The sequence below is a fragment of the Manis javanica genome, chromosome Y (assembly GCF_040802235.1).
Source record: "Manis javanica isolate MJ-LG chromosome Y, MJ_LKY, whole genome shotgun sequence".
NCBI classification, from domain to species: domain Eukaryota; kingdom Metazoa; phylum Chordata; class Mammalia; order Pholidota; family Manidae; genus Manis; species Manis javanica.
Window position 1 is genome coordinate 3,035,794 of NC_133175.1, and position 16,974 is coordinate 3,052,767.

At 38.6% G+C, this 16,974-nt stretch overlaps 1 protein-coding gene and 1 pseudogene across 1 annotated transcript in view; one reads left to right on the top strand and one right to left on the bottom strand.

The window, feature by feature from the left end:
• Nucleotides 1–16,974, bottom strand: part of LOC140847578 (regulator of nonsense transcripts 3B-like) — a 372,804-nt pseudogene that overhangs the window by 266,504 nt on the left and 89,326 nt on the right.
• The window catches only part of LOC140847566 (UDP-N-acetylglucosamine transferase subunit ALG13-like), a 70,620-nt gene continuing 69,508 nt past the window's right edge, over nucleotides 15,863–16,974 (top strand). Inside the window, 3 exon segments of the mRNA XM_073228271.1 lie at nucleotides 15,863–15,868; nucleotides 16,616–16,658; nucleotides 16,661–16,701. Of these exon segments, the coding sequence (XP_073084372.1) occupies nucleotides 15,863–15,868; nucleotides 16,616–16,658; nucleotides 16,661–16,701 (90 nt within the window).

Here is a 16,974-nt window from a genome sequence, read left to right on the forward strand (position 1 = left end):
CAGCAGTGTAGAACGGGTCCCCTTTCTCCACAACATTGCCAACATTTGTTGTTGTTTGTCTTTTGGATGGTGGCCATCCTTACTGGTGTGAGATGATAACTCATTGTGGTTTTAATTTACATTTCTCTGATGATTAGTGATGCCGAGCATCTTTTCATTGTCTGTTCGCTACCTGAATTTCTTCTTTAGAGAACTTTCTGTTCAGCTCCTCTAACCATTTTTTAATTGGATTATTTGCTTTATGTTTGTTGAGGTGGGTGAGCTTTTTATGTATTTTGGATGTCAACTCTTTATTGGATCTGTCATTTATTAATATATTCTTCAATACTGTACGATACCTTTTTGTCCTATTGAAGGTGTCCTGTGCTGTACAGAAGCTGTTCATCTTGATATAGTCCCACTTGTGCATTTTTACTTTTGTTTCCCTTGCCTGGGGAGATATGTTCATGAAGAAGATGCTCATGTTTATGTCTAAGAGATTTTTGCCTATGTTTTTTTCTAAGAGTTTTATGGTTTCATTACTTACATTCAAGTCTTTGATCCATTTCGAATTTACTTTTGTGTATGGGGTTAGACAGTGATGCACTTTCATTCTCTTACATGTAGCTGTCCAATTTTGCCAGCACCATCTGTTGAAGAGACTGTCATTTCCCCATTGTATTTACATGGCTCCTTTGTCAAATATTAGTTTACCATATATGTTTGGGTTAATGTTTGCAGTCTCTATTTTGTTCCACTGGTCTGTGGCTCTGTTCTGGTACTAGTACGAAATTGTCTTGATTACTGTGGCTTTGTAGTAGAACTTGAAGTTGGGGAGCAAGAACCCCACCCATGACTTTATTCTTCCTTCTCAGGATTGCTTTGGCTATTCGGGGTCTTTGGTGGTCCCATATGAATTTTTGAACTATTTGTTCCAGTTCATTGAAGAATGCTGTTGGTAATTTGATAGGGATTGCATCAAATCTGTAGATTGCTTTGGGCCAGATGGCCATTTTGACAATGTTAATTCTTCCTAGCCAGGAGCATGAGATTAGTTTCCATTTGTTAGTGTCCACTTTAATTTCTCTTAATAGTGTCTTATAGTTTTCAGGCTACAGGTCTTTCACTTCCTTGGTTAGGTATATTCCTAGGTATTTTATTCTTTTTATGCAATTGTGAATGGAATTTTCCTAATTTCTCTTTCCATTAGTTCACTTTTAGTATATTGGAAAGACACAGATTTCTGTGTGTTAATTTTGTATCCTGCAACTTTGCTCTATTCCGATATTAGTTCTAGTAGTTTTGGAGTGGAGTTTTTAGGGATTTTTATGTACAATACCATGTCATCTGCAAATAGTGACAGTTTAACTTCTTCTTTACCAATCTGGATTCCTTGTATTTCTTTGTTTTTTGTAATTGTCATGGCTAGGACCTCCAGTACTATGTTGAATAACAGTGGGGAGAGTGGGCATCCCTGTCTTGTTCCCCATCTCAGAGGAAAAGCTTTCAGCTTCTCGCTGTTCAGTATGATGTTAGCTGTGGGTTTATCATATATGGCCTTTATTATATTGAGGTACTTCCCCTGTATACCCATTCTGTTGAGTTTTTATCATGAATGGATGTTGAATTTTGTTGAATGTTTTTCAACATCTATGGAGATTATCATGTGTTTTTTGTCCTTCTTTTTGTTGATGTGTTGGATGATGTTAATGAATTTTCGAATGTTGTACCATCCCTGTATCCCTGGGATGAATCCCACTTGGTCATGGTGTATGATCCTTTCAACGTATTTTTTAGTTCAGTTTGCTAATATTGTTGAGTATTTTTGCGTCTACATTCATCAGGGATATTGGTCTGTAGTTTTCTGTTTTGGTGGGTTCTTTGCCTGGTTTTGGTATTACGGTGATGTTGGATTCATAGAATGAGTTTGGGAGTATTCCCTCCTCTTCTACTTTTTGGAAAACTTTAAGTAGAATGGGCATTATGTCTTCTCTGTATGTCTGATAAAATTCCGAGGTAAATCTATGTGGCCCGGGGATTTTGTTCTTGGTAGTTTTTTATTATTGCTTCGATATCATTGCTGGTAATTGGTTTGATTTCGTAATTTTTGATCATTGTTTTTATAGCTTGAGAAGGACTGTGAAGTGAAGATCAGAAAGGTTCATTTTAATTACGTTAACAATATTGTAGCTTTTGTATGATTTGGAGAGTAATTTTTTACAAGCAGTAAACTCACATACAGATAGGATTTTAAAAATCTTACAATTAAAGCCTGATATAAAGAGATCAGATGTGTAGTGTGTCTACCACCATGCTTGGCACCTCAGGAATGTTCAGCAAAAATTCGTTTATCCCTTCCTCTAATAACCTAAATAGTGTTGTTGCCAAACAGCTGTGTCTGGAAAGGTCTCTCCCTGTGCACTAGGCGAAGCACTTGGAGAAACCTAAACCTGGAGGGTGGTGGGTTTTTTACTCTGGTCGAGAAAGAATTCTCAAGCAGGTCAGATGAGTGTAGGTTAGGAAGGAATTCATTAATACAGGAGCAGCAGGGAAGGGCAGCCGCCTTGCAGGCAGCAGAGAATAGGAAAATGCAGAGAGAAAGTTCTCGGCTTAGGGTAGTTTCCCTTGCCAACTCCTGAAGCCAAATCATCTGGCATACTGTGTCCCCTTGGGTCTGCATGGCATGGGGACTAGCCACTACAACTCCAGGGTTTGGAGGAGCCATGGAACACAGGATGGAGTGAAATTATGTTCTGAGAACTTCCCAAAAAAGGAGATTTCCAAGTCAGCTACCAAGAGCAGATCGCACGGTTGCAGTTTCATCCATCCAGGTCACCCAGGTGACAGAAACATGCAGGTCCAAATCTGAGCTTTCAGCACTCCCTTCCTACTTAACAGGAGTAAAGTGGAAATAGAATAAAGACTTGGAAATAAAATGAAATAGCAAAGAGACAAATTGCAATAATTTGAGCAGTGAGAAAGCTTTATGTGAAAGTATGCAATTAAAGAAAGGAAAATGCAGGTGTTCTCAGAGAGGAGGCACACTGAAAGTTTGGGGATTCTGTCTTTTTTACACAGCAGGGGTTAACAATATCACTGATCCATACAAGAGGCATATACTCAAGTAGTGTTGTTGCACTAGGAGAGATCTCAACTTCTACATAACGAACTTTACAAAACTAAGTAATTTTAAAAGACATGTAATGGAGCAAAGGGCAGAGGGTTGGTTGTTGGGTATAGTCTTGACTTGTGGTCTCTAGGTGTTTGCCTTTGGTGAGAGACACCATGTCTCCTCCTTTCCTTTATTATCAGTCCTCCAGCTAATTCTGCTAAACAAACCCAACAAAAGGGATTTATTTATCCTGTTCTTCTCCAAGACAGTGGTTACTCTCAAGCAGTGAGGACATATCAGTTAAGACTGCTTGCCCTGCCTTGAGGTAGACTGTGGTGTTATTGTGTAATTACCAGAGAATATGTTAGAAATTTTACTTTTTAACTCTCTGCTTTTGAAAATGTAATATTAGTCTTAAGATGTGGTTGCTCCTGTTCTTAATATACTATTTACATCTCAGCATTTTCCATCATAGCCAGGAAGTTAATTATGATGCCTGTCCAATGTCCTTGGCCCTACCTCATTGTTGCAACCAGCTGTCATTCATCACAGCCCATTAAAAACCCAGTTTTATACTTCTACAGGTTGTCAACCGAAGCCTAACATTTGGATCCAATTTATTTGAATTAATTGTTTCTGCTTCTTCATTTACTCTTATATATTTTTAAATATCTTTTTAAATCTTGATTTTATTAGCTCTCTTGCACACTCTTGGGTAAATGAAGTTCTTCATTTTACTCACTAGTATCTTTAAGAAACTAGGTAACCTAGCCTGAACTTTTAAAATACCATTGAAATAAAAATATTGATTAGTAAAACAGAGGAAAAAATCTTTTTTGTCCCTTTATATTTCTTGGTTCTCAACCTGGAGCCTTGCAAATTTAGACTGGCAAAAGACACATCAACAAGTGAAAAGCAAACAGAAGTTTATTAATATGTGCATTATGCCCACACATAGGAGTACTCAATGAGTACCTAAAGGGGTAGTTATAACTTGAGCTTATATAGCATCTCAACAAAAAATACATTTTAAGAGAAGAGACATGAGGGGCAGAGACAAGATGGTGGTGTGAGTAGGACAGTGGGAATTTCCTCCCCAAAACATATATATTTTTGAAAATACAACAAATACAACTACACCTAAAAGAGAGACCAGAATATACATGACAACACCCAGAATACATCCACACCTGAGAGAACCCAGCACCTGGTGAAGGGGGTAAGATACAACTGCCAGCCTGGCAGGATTTGAGTGCCCCTCACCCCAGCTACTGGCAGGAGGAGAGGAGTCAGTGAGGGAAGGGAGGGGGCCCCAGGACTGATAAATAGTCAGCCTGAGCCACCTGCATCCAGAGTGCAGACACACAGTATGTGGGGTACTGGACAATAGGGAAACAGGACAGTAAGACCTGTGAGCGGGTCCCTGCAGCTGGCATTCTGGGACAAAGAAAAGCGTGTGCTTTTTGAAAGTCTTAAAGGGACAGGGACCCCACCGCTGGATGGAAGCATCCCAGAACACAGCCCAGCAGCTGGGAATCCCGGGGAACTCTGGGTGCCCTAACCCCCTGGGAAGCAGTTCTGAGACCCCTCACAGTAATAAACGTCCCCCTGTCTGTTCCCCCTCCAGCACCCTGCCATAGCAGAGTAGCGTGTCTGGCCATGCCCACAGCAAGGGAGCTTCCTCCATACCGGCCGGGCAAGATACAGAGACCCAGTCTACATGCAACTGCCCAACACAGGCTGCTAGGGGTCGCAATTGTCCCAGTAATCAAAGGCCAGGAGCAAGTTGAAAGGATCTTGGCTCTCCCGGGTCACAGACAAGTCAATAGCATGCCACTGCATCTATCAACAAGAAGAGGCAAAAAAAATTTGATCCAGACCAGACTAACCCAGACAACTTCCACATCCTCCCATGAGAAGGAACCTGGGGATGTAGATTTAACCAATCTTCCTGAAAAAGAATTCAAAACAAAAGTCATAACCATGCTGATGGAGTTGCAGAGAAATATGCAAGGACTAAAGAGGGAGAATACAGAAATAAAACAATCTCTGGAAGGACATTAAAGCAGAATGAACAAGATGCAAGAGACCATTAATGGACTAGAAATCAGAGAAAAGGAATGCAGAGAAGCAGACGTGGAGAGAGATAAAAAGATCTCCAGGAAAGAAAGAATATTAAGAGAACTGTGTGACCAATCAACACAGAAGAGTATTCGCATCATAGGAGTACCACTAGAAGAAGAGAGAGAAAAAGGGATAGAGAGTGTCTTTGAAGAAATAATTGCTGAAAACTTCCCCAAACTAGGGGAGGAAATGGCCTCTCAGACAGCAGAAGTACACAGAACTCCCACAACAAGGGATCCAAGGAGGGCAACAACAAGACACATAATAATTAAAATGGCAAAGATCAAAGACAAGGACAGAGTATTAAAGGCCATCAGAGAGAAAAAAAAGGTCACCTACAAAGGAAAACCCATCAGGCTATCATCAGACTTCTCAACAGAAACTCTACAGGCCAGAAGAGGATGGCATGTTATACTTAATGCAATGAAACAGAAGGGCCTCAAACCAAGATTTCTGTATCCAGGACGATTATCATTTAAATATGAGGGAGGGATTAAACAATTCCCAGACAAGCAAAAGCTGAGGGAATTTGCCTCCCACAAACCACCTCTACAGGGCATCTACATGGGAGCACTTCTAAAAATGGCACAGAACAAAACACCAAACATATGAAGAAGGGAGGAGGAGGAATAAGAAGGGAGAGAAATAAACAATCATCAGACAGTGTTTATAATAGCTCAATAAGCGAGTTAAGTTAGACAGTAAGATAGTAAAGAAGCTAACCTTGAACCTTTGGTAACCACAAACTGAAAGCCTGCAATGGCAATAAGTACATATGTTTCAATAATCACCCTAAATGTAAATGGACTGAATGCACCAATCAAAAGACACAGAGTAATAGAATGGATAAAAAAGCAAGACCCATCTATATGCTGCTTACAAGAGACACACCTCAAACCCAAAGACGTGCACAGATTAAAAGTAAAGGGATGGAAAAAGTTATTTCATGCAAACAACAGGGAGAAAAAAGTAGGTGTTGCAATACTAGTATCAGACAAAATAGACTTCAAATCAAAGAAAGGAACAAGAGATAAAGAAGGACATTACATAATGATAAAGGGCTCAGTCGAACAAGAGGATATAACCATTATAAACATATATATACCCAATACAGGAGCACCAACATATGTGAAACAAATACTGACAGAATTAAAGGAGGAAGTAGAATGCAATGCATTCATTTTGGGATACTTTAACACACCATTCACTCCAAAGGAAAGATCCACCAGAAAGAAAATAAGTAAGGACCAGAGGAACTGAGCAACACACTAGAACAGATGGACCTAATGGACACCTATAGAACTCTACATACAAAAGTAACAGCATACACATTATTCTAAAGTGCAGATAGAACTTTTTACAAGAATATACCACATACTAGACCAAAAAAAGAGCCTCAGTAAATTTTAAAAAGTTTGAAATACCACCTACCAACTTTTCAGACCACAAAGGTATAAAACTAGAAATAAATTGTACCAAGAAAGTAAAAAGGCTCACAAACACACGGAGGCTTAACAACATGCTCCTAAGTAATCAATGGACCAATGATAAAATTAGAATGGAGATCCAGCAATATATGGAAACCAATGACAACAACAACACAAAGCCCCTACTTCTGTGGGATGCAGCGAAAGCAGTTTTAAGAAGAAAGTATCTAATGTCCCAATTATCAAATTGGAAAAAGAAGAACACATGAGGCCTATGGTCAGCAGAAGGAGGGACATAATAAAGATCAGAGAATAAATAAATAAAACTGAGAAGATTAAAACAGTAGAAAAAAATCAATGAAACCAAGAGCTGGTTCTTTGAGAAAATAAACAAAATAGCTAAGCCTCTAGCCAGACTTATTAAGAGAAAAAGAGAATCAACACACATCAACAGAATCAGAAATGAGGCAGAAAACATCACAACAGACCCCAGATAAATACAAAGAATTACTAGAGACTACTATGAAAACCTATATGCTAACAAGCTGGAGAACCTAGGAGAAATGGTCAACTTCCTAGAAAAATACAACCTTCCAAGACTGACCAAGAAAGAAACAGAAAACCTAAACAAACCAATTACCAGCAATGAAATAGAAGCAGTAATCAAAAATCTACCCAAGAACAAACTCTTGGGCCAGATGGATGTACTGCGGGATTTTATCAGACCTACAGAGAAGAAATAATACCCAAGCTCCTTAAAGTTTTACAAAAAATAGAAGAGGAGAGAATACTCCCAACCTCATTCTATGAAACCAACATCACCCTAATACCAAAACCAAATGGGATTCATCCCAGGGATGCAGGATGATATAACATTCCAAAATTCTTCAACATCATCCACCACATCAACAAAAAGGACAAAATATACATGATCATCTCCATAGATGCTGAAAAAGCATTCGACATAATCAAACATCCATTCATGATAAAAACTCTCAACAAAATGGGTATAGAGGGCAAGTACCTCAATAATAAAGGCCATATATGATAAACCCAAAGCCAACATCATACTGAACAGGAAGAAGCTGAAAGCTTTTCCTTGGAGATGGGGAACAAGACAGGGATGCCCACCCTCCCCACTGTTATTCAGCGTAGTACTGGAGGTCCTAGCCACGACAATTACACAAAACAAAGAAATACAAGGAATCCAGATTGGTAAAGAAGAAGTTAAACTGTCACTATTTGCAGATGACATGGTATTGTACATAAAAATCCCTAAAAACTGCACTCCAAAACTACTAGAACTAATATCGGAATAGAGCAAAGTTGCAGGATACAAAATTAACACACAGAAATCTGTGGCTTTCCTATACACCAAGAATGAACTAATAGAAAGAGAAATCAGGAAAGCAATTCCATTCACAATAGCATCAAATAGAATAAAATACGTAGGAATAAACCTAACCAAGGAAGTGAAAGACCTATACCTCAAATCTATAAGACACTCTTAAGAGAAATTAAAGAGGACACTAACACATGGAAACTCATCACATGCTCATGGCTATGAATAATTAATATCGTCAAAATGGCCATCCTGCCCAAAGCAATATACAGATTTGACGCAATCCCTATCAAATTACCAACAACATTCTTCAACGAACTGGAACAAACAGTTGAAAAATTCATATGGAACCACCAAAGACCCCGAACATCTAAAGCAACACTGACATGGAAGAATAAAGTGGCAGGGGGGAATCTCACTCTCCAACTTCAAGCTCTACTACAAAGCCACACTAATCAAGACAATTTGGTACTGGCACAAGAACAGAGCCACAAACCTGTGGAACAGATAAGAGACTCCAGACATTAACCCAAACATATATGGTCAACTAATATTCAATAAAGGAACCATGGACATACAATGAGGAAATAACAGTCTCTTCAGCAGATGGTGCTGGCAAAACTGGACAGCTACATGTAAGAGAATGAAACTGCATCACTGTCTAACTCCATACACAAAAGTAAATTCAAAATGGATCAAATACTTGAACATAAGTCATGAAACCATAAAACTCTTAGAAAAAAAAATGTAGGCAAAAATCTCTTAGACATAAACGTGAGTGACCTGTTCTTGAACATATCTCCCTGGGCAAGGGAAACAAAAGCAAAAATGAACAAGTAGGACTACATGAAGCTGAAAAGCTTCTGTACAGCAAATGACACCATCAATAGAACAAAAAGGTATCCTACAGTATGGGAGAATACATTCATAAATGACAGATCTGATAAACGCTGGACATCCAAAATATATAAAGAGCTCACACACCTCAACAAACAAAAAGCAAATCATCCAATTAAAAAATGGGCAGAGGAGCTGAACAGTTTTCCAAAGAAGAAACTCAGATGGCCAGCATACACATGAAAAGATAATCCACATCACTAGTTATCAGAGAAATGCAAATTAAAACCACAATGAGATATCACCTCACACCAGTAAGGATGGCTACCATCCAAAAGACAACAATAAATGTTGGCGAGATTGTGGAGAAAGGGAACCCTCCTACATTTTTGGTGGGAATGTAAATTATTTCAACCTTTGTGGGAAGCAGTATGAAGGCTCCTCAAAATGCTCAAAATAGAAATGACCCAGGAATTGCACTTCTAGGAATTTACCCTAAGAATGCAGCACTCCATTTTGAAAAAGACAGATGCACCCCTGTGTTTATCGCTACACTATTTACAATAGCCGAGATATGGAAGCAACCTAAATGTCCATCAGTAGAAGAATGGATAAAAATGAGGTGGTACATATACACAGTGGAATATTACTCAGTCATAAGAAAAAAACAGATCCTACCATTTACAACAACATGGATGGAACTAGAGGTGAAATAAGCCAGGCAGAGAAAGACAAATACCAAATGATTTCACTCATATGTGGAGTATAAGAACAAAGGAAAACTGAAGGAACAAAACAGCAGAAGAATCACAGAACCCAAGAAGGGACTAACAGATACCAAAGGTAAAGGTACTGGGGAGGATGGTTGGGAAGGGAGGGATAAGGGAGGTGAAAAAGAAAGGGGGCATTACGATTAGCATGTATAGTGCAGGGGGTGGGGCACGGGAATTGCTGTGCAACACAGAGAAGGCAAGTAGTGATTTTACAGTATCTTACTACACTGATGGACAGTGACTGTGAAGGGGTATTTGTGGGAAACTTGGTGAAGGGAGGAGCCTAGGAGACATAATCTTCTTCATGTAATTGTAGATTAATAGTACCAAAATTAAAAAAAAAAATTGTGCAGCTGGAGAAGGGGAAGATAAGGTACAAGGAAAGAACTGCCCAAACTACACCTCATCATAATCTCATTAAAATAAAATTTACATTGCAAAAAAAAAGAAGGGACATGACAAAGGAAGAGGACTGTGAGTTTCTTGGGTGGCAAATTGTTGGAGGGTAAACAAATGGGAGAAATGGCTCCTAAGTGTTAATTAGTAAAGTTTGCTATGTAGATATGTAGATTCCTATGGTATTCCTATGTAGAATTATCTCTGGTGGTTAGCTTCTTCCTTCCTGGTAGAGTGGAGGGAACACCTTTATGATTACTTCTAGGCAAATAAAGGTAAGGAGAGTGTTTTTCTCATGTATCTGCTTCTTCCCAATAGCCTCCAGCTTAAAACAATCCTTACCTCAAAGCAACATATTTTGGGGTGGGGTATTTTGTTACCCTTTAAATTAAACCATTTTCTTTATGGTTCTCCCAAAATTGACTCATAATTTTGTAATATTATTTTAATCCAAGATTTGACTTGTGTAGCCAAGAAATAATTATTTTGGTGTCCCTAAAAGTAATACAATTGGCATCAACATTTGTGAAAAGGGGATGGAAAGGGAGAGTCAAGTTTTGGCAACTTTTCAAGAACATAATGGATGCACAAACCAAAGATTAAAAGAAAATGTTGTATAACATGCAACTGTCTGCCTGGTTATCTGATTCAATGGTGGTTTGTGCCTTTTACTGGATTTTGAAAGAGCCCTGGAAATGTTGCCTCAGTTCACTGGTATGCTCTGAATGTTATCTAAGTGATATTGTTAGGCAGAGAAGACCAGAAATGGAGCAGAGGAAAAGGAGAAATGGCCCCCCCCAAAGATGACTCAGGGTGTTGATCAAATAGAACTAGAAAGAAAATGACTCAGAGAGTTAATCAGATGAAGCCATACGGTCCAAGAGTGACTCAGGAAATGTCCAGGGTCCCCCCAGATAAGAAACATCAGAAGCAAAGACACTGCACAGCCCCCATTTCACCAATCAGAACAACCTTAGAGAGCCAACAGCTCTCAAGCAAGGACCTCTCTACCCTGCCAAAACCACATAAAAGAAGCCTCAGAATGAGCATCCTGGCCTATCTCACCTTAGGCAGGCCTGCTCTGTTACCCTATGCAGAATGCACTGAAACTTTGCTTTCTTATCTTTGGTCTCTCATCTCATTATATCTGATTTCCCAGAGACACAATGCCAAGTCCTTTCCTTCCTAACAAAATCATTTCAGAACCCTGAACCCCAAGTCTATTATTTGAAGTTCCAATCACTTGAAGTACTTGGTATGGTTCTTTTCTATGAGGTTCTGAAACTGTTCTTTGTTGAAGATACAAATTCTAGTAGTTTATGGTAGAAGCATCAGGTAAGTTTTAGAGTAAGCAAGAACATTAACAGATTTAATGGCTGTAGTTAATTTATTACTATCGCCAATTCTATATTAATAGGGAGAAGTTAAATTCAGTATTGGAGTACAGTATATAACAGTTTCTTAAGAGTTTTGATGAGGTGAGGGATACCCCTGACGGCAAAACAGTACTACCTCTGAATGACAGGGAGGGCACTGACAAATCATCAGGGACTTCCCATAAAGCATATAATTTCTGAAATGTTTATGTAATATCAACATTATCAAAATAAACCTAATTTAGGAGAGGTTGAATGTCTCTTATCTGATAGCTCTTCCCATGCGACTTGATAATAGTAATACATTAAACAAACATGATTCTTTCCCAATATCTGTCTTTATAAGGATAGCAAATCTCATGTATTCCAGAGGCCCTTTGAGAAGTATTCATGGTTTTATGTATAAAATTTCATTTTAGGTATAAAGTATACCCTGAAAATTTTATTTGTTCTGAATTTAGAAAATGATTTTGGGAAGGCAAAATTAAGAGTTTCCAGAGATTTGAGCACTTGATTAGACAGGCTCATGAAGTGAAAAACATAAGTGAAAAAACCAATTTAATCAAAGCACAGCAGTCCCCCCTTACTGGTGGAGGATTCCTAAACCTCAAGTGGGGTGCCAGAAACTCTTGACAATACTAAACCCTATATATATACTGTTTTTTTCCTGTATTTACATGTCCATGATTAAGTTTAACTTATAAATTAGGCACAGTACAGATTAATAGTAATTAACGATAACAGAACAATAATAACAATATACTGTAATAAAATTATGTGAATGTGGACCCTCTCACAATATCTTATTGTACTGTATTCACCCTTCTTGCAATAAGTGAATTGATAAAAATCCTATATGATAAGATGAAGTGAGGAGAACAATGTAGGCATAATGTGCATATTAATGAACTTCTATTTGCTTTTCTGTTGTTGATCTGTCTTTTGCCAGTCTAAATTTCCAAGGTTCCAGGTGGAGAACCTAGAAAGATAAAGGGACAAAAAGGATTTTTTCCTCTATGTTTTACTAATCAATATTTTTTATTACAACGGTATTTTAAAAGTTCAGGCTAGAGTACCTACTTTCTTAAAGATATGTCAGCAGGATAATCTGCTTCTGGGCTACAGTGGGGAACAAACTGTAGAAAGTGAAACCATGGATGATATGGGGATTACTGTACAAATAAAGATTTGAAAAGAAACAGAAGAAAACACTATTGTAAGCGAAGAGCCTCTGTGCTCTGGGTTTTTTTTCCCCTTAAATTATTAAGGACATGATAAAGGCAACATTTTAATTTTAATTTTTTATTGAAGTATAGTTGATATACTATATTATATTGGTTTCAAGTATAAAATACGGCGATTCAATATTTACACACATTAAATCCTCACCCCAACTAATGCAGTTATTAACATTGAAAGATGTTACAGAACCACTGCCTACATTCTCCATGCTGCACTTCCATCCCCATGACCAATTTATATTACAACTGAGATTTGGTGCCCCTTTATCCCCCTTGTAAGATTAATTTCAGCTGAAATAAGCAGGCAGAGAGAGGCAACAAAGGGCCAGGTAATTTATTTGAATGTCCCGGGCGAGGTTCCGTGGCCTTCCTGTCACCGGACAGGGAAGTCACACCCGGTCAGGGAGGTGGGAGCTTATAAGGGGTTAGGATGGGGAGGAGTGGGCAAACTATCCTAGGGGGCATGGAGAGGTATGATTGGCTACAGGTGACATAATAGACAACTAGAAACTCTTTTCCTTCCAAGAGGGAGGAGGCTGACATCCGGGTCTTAGTTGGCACATCAAAAGGATGGAATTCAGGAAGAGTTCTCCCCTTTCCATATAAGGCACGGACCCTGAGGTCTGGCCTGTTTTTCCCCCTATGGCATCTCTCTGTTCTGTTTGCATGCTCTTCTTTTTCCTTCCTCCAGCCTAACACCCCTCACCCACCCTACCCACTTACCCCAGCCCCTCTCCCATGATAACCGCCAGCCACTTCTCAGTGTCTATAAGTCTACTACTGATATGTTCATTCTGTTTTGTTTGTATATTTTAAAGGCAACTTAAGTCATAGAAAATTATTCTTGTAAGACATAGGATCTCTATGTAGGCAAAATTGCACTTAAAGAATGACCTTTCATACTGTAGGAGGAAACATTCATTACTAAATAAAGGAAACAAGACTATTTAAACTGAGGGAGTACTGTAAACGCTTTAATATATTTTATAGCTTTGTTTCAGACTCAGGTATTATAAACCAAGGCTAATAAAATTCACCTTCTAAACTGTCCTTTTTCATACTCTCTCGTACTCTTTTAGAGGATCTGTGAGGTCAAAATAATTTTCATTATAATACTAAAATGTTATTTGTCTTTTTGACTCTCATTCTTTCATGAGCATACTGTATTTTCCAGAGGCTATGATAGTGCAATAGATTAAATGCAGAAGAAGATACAAGGATCCATTTCTCTTCTGTGAGCTCAGATAGTAAAGAGATTTGCAAAAAATGTGAAACAATGCTATTCTTTTCAGGAAAATTCTGGTTTGAAAAATATAGTTATTTTTCATAAAAATTAGGTCATTTATTTTAACATGCAATGTGTTCATCATTGCTACTTTCCAATGAATCAATATTTTTAAACTTTCTCATTTTTAGTCTCATATGGTAAATATCAATAGTTATAACTCACATTATAATCCACATAACCAAAAGCTCTTTGAGGTTCTCAACAATTTTTAAGAGTATATAGGAGTCTGGAAACCAAAACTCTGCTTTAGAAAAAAACTATTCTTTTTCCTTGAAAAACCAAAATACATACATATATACTGTTGTACTTCTCTGTCACTGTTACTGCTTGAAGACCCTCAACAACCTAAACTAATTCTAAATTTTAACCAATGTGACTAACTGTGGGTAAAATTGCAGGATTTCCAGAATCTCTCCCCAGGCTTTAGTGCATTTCCATATAACAGGGGTTCCTAAGGGGTGGAGAGAGAGATAGTTCATCTCCATATTAATGGGTAATTACGTGGGCAACCCAGGGCTTATCTGAACCTGAGAGGTTGGAGAGGATGGGTATTTGCTTGCTTCTGACGGAGCAGGAGAGAGACAACCCAGGACCGCTGTTTGTAAACAATCAATAGGTTTTAAACTTTATTTCTCCCTTTGACTTATTTCGGTTTCAGCTAGGTATTTTGGCCTGGGATATCCTCTCCCCGGTGTTACACTAATGTTTATTATAAAAAGAAAAGTGCAGGGTAGATAATTGAGAACTGTCTGATTTATGCAAGCATTTTAACAGGCTAGCAGAGCTTTAGAATGTACATGACAAAATTTTCTATAGTCATCAAACCTTTTTCATAACTTCTTATAATGGGGAAAACGAACACATTCCTCAACTCCAAGATATAGCTTCTCTATAGCATTTCAAAGTATGAAGTAAAAGGATATCAATTTAGCATTATGCTTTGTATAAACCAGTGTTTCAACATTTTACTTATAAAGTAGTTGTTGCAACTAATTTACTCAGTTTAATGTCAGGCCACTTATAGTTGCTTAAAGTTTTGGAAAATATCCTCATGCTGGTATACTATAAAACAATTGTTGTTGAAATAAAGTTTTTAAGAATACTGATTTAATGTAGCTGAAAACAAATTTCTATTTTTCATAATTATATACATTTTCAAGGTAACATTAATTTATTTGATCAGTAAGCATGAATGAGTTTAGGAAAAACACCCAAGTAAAATAAAATGCATGCTTGTATTATATTTAACACTAATATAACAGAGAAAAGACTTGCTAAAATTTTCCATTATGTAATCTTGGATTCTTAAAACATTTGTGGATCAGCTTGTGCAAGATGTTTTATTAAGTCTAGCACATTTAAATTATAAGCTCAATTTTCTTATTTTCTGGAAATCTAAGTGTATTTGACTTATATATATGTTTATTCACTCTATGAACTAATTAAAACAGTGCTCCTTTAATATTTTTCAGATATATGAAAAAATCTTACAGACACAAGAGGTAAAGGCCTTTCTGACTTTCAGAATACTTTGGAATATTTGTTGTCTTTATAGTTTAATAATTACTCATAGTTTATTACTCTTATTGGGCAGAAAATATAAGTATGCTTATGTTTTACTATTTAACCACAGTCTTTCTACATTGGTCATTACGAACCTTAGCTGCAGTGCATCACTACTTCGTGAAATTTGGCATCAAGAAAAGGATAGAAAAATATCACTCCTCAAAAATGCAATTAAACAAGCTACAATATATAAAGAATCCAGCAGAAATAGACTGGGTTTTTTCAGCATATGTTTTAGCCCTAATTCACCTTCAATCTTGTTTCTCATTCAAAATAATTTCTTCTCACAGCTTTCTTCCTGCATATGATCAGGCAGGACAAAGCATAAATACGGGTTAAAGGGAGATTTTAATCAGGAAATACAGAAGACATTAGAATGAAAAAGAGCACCTGACGATCTAATGCTGGTAGGAGAAGTCTTGAGAAATCACCTGTCCTGTACGTGGCTACCTGAGTGTAATTATCTGTGCTGTTTATTCATGCTAATGTATAACTTTAAATTTCATCATACTTTATCATAGCTTTACATTTTAAATGGTTTAATGGATGGGTTCAATGAATTATAGATGTAGGTTTCAGGCCTTAATGCCTCTTATTTTACACACAAAACTTGCTAGTGGAGTTTGACTCTGAAGCTTCCCAGGGACCCCATAAGCGCTCTGGCTTCTTGAGAATCACATTTGTAAGAGACCATTGCCAATTATTTTGAAATGGCATTATTTTTGGATTGCAGTCAACAGACTTGAGGCAAAACCATCACTCAAATGTATATGGGCAGAACATGTTCGCAAATAAAGAATCCCAAACCTTAGTATCATTGAGAAGATTTGTGGTATCCAACCAACTACGTAAACTCTTAGGATAGGGCATGAGGCTTCACTGTTCTTTCTTAACTAGGACGTTTTAAGAGGTAAATTAAGCCTGTCAATTCCCTCCTCCTCCTCCTCGTGAGGCTGCCCTGACTTTTACACGCAAAGGGTTATCATTAGTGGCCAGCAGGTGGGCCATAAATAGTCTTTGACTCCACCCTCCCCGCCTCAAAGATCTGATTTCCATCGCCCTATGGCGGCCGTGGCGTACTTCCGCCTCCCGCACTCCCCACGGCCTCTGCGCTCCTGGATTCTCCTACGTCATATCCGGCCATTGCGGTTCAGGGAACGAGCCCGCACGACGAAGTTGCTGTAGGGACCACCAGCTTTACGACCTCGTCGCGTGCGTATCGGCGCACGCCAGTCGGCAAGTGACTTGAGGGGGCGAGCAGGCGGGCAGCGGCGTTGTGCGCTGTGCTCACCGCTTGTAGCTTGCCACCACCAGCCTTACCGCTAGCCTCGGAAACCTCGGCCTGATCGCAGCGCTCACGCAGGTGCCGCCGCCCGCTTAGCTAGCTCCTCCCCGCGCCCGGCGGGGCCTTCTTGCGGCTCCCTCGCCCCTCAGGGCCCGCTGCCTCCTCGGGTCGCCCCCCCCCCCTCTTCCGGCGCCGTCTCCCTGCCCCCCGCTCTTTTCCTCAGATTCT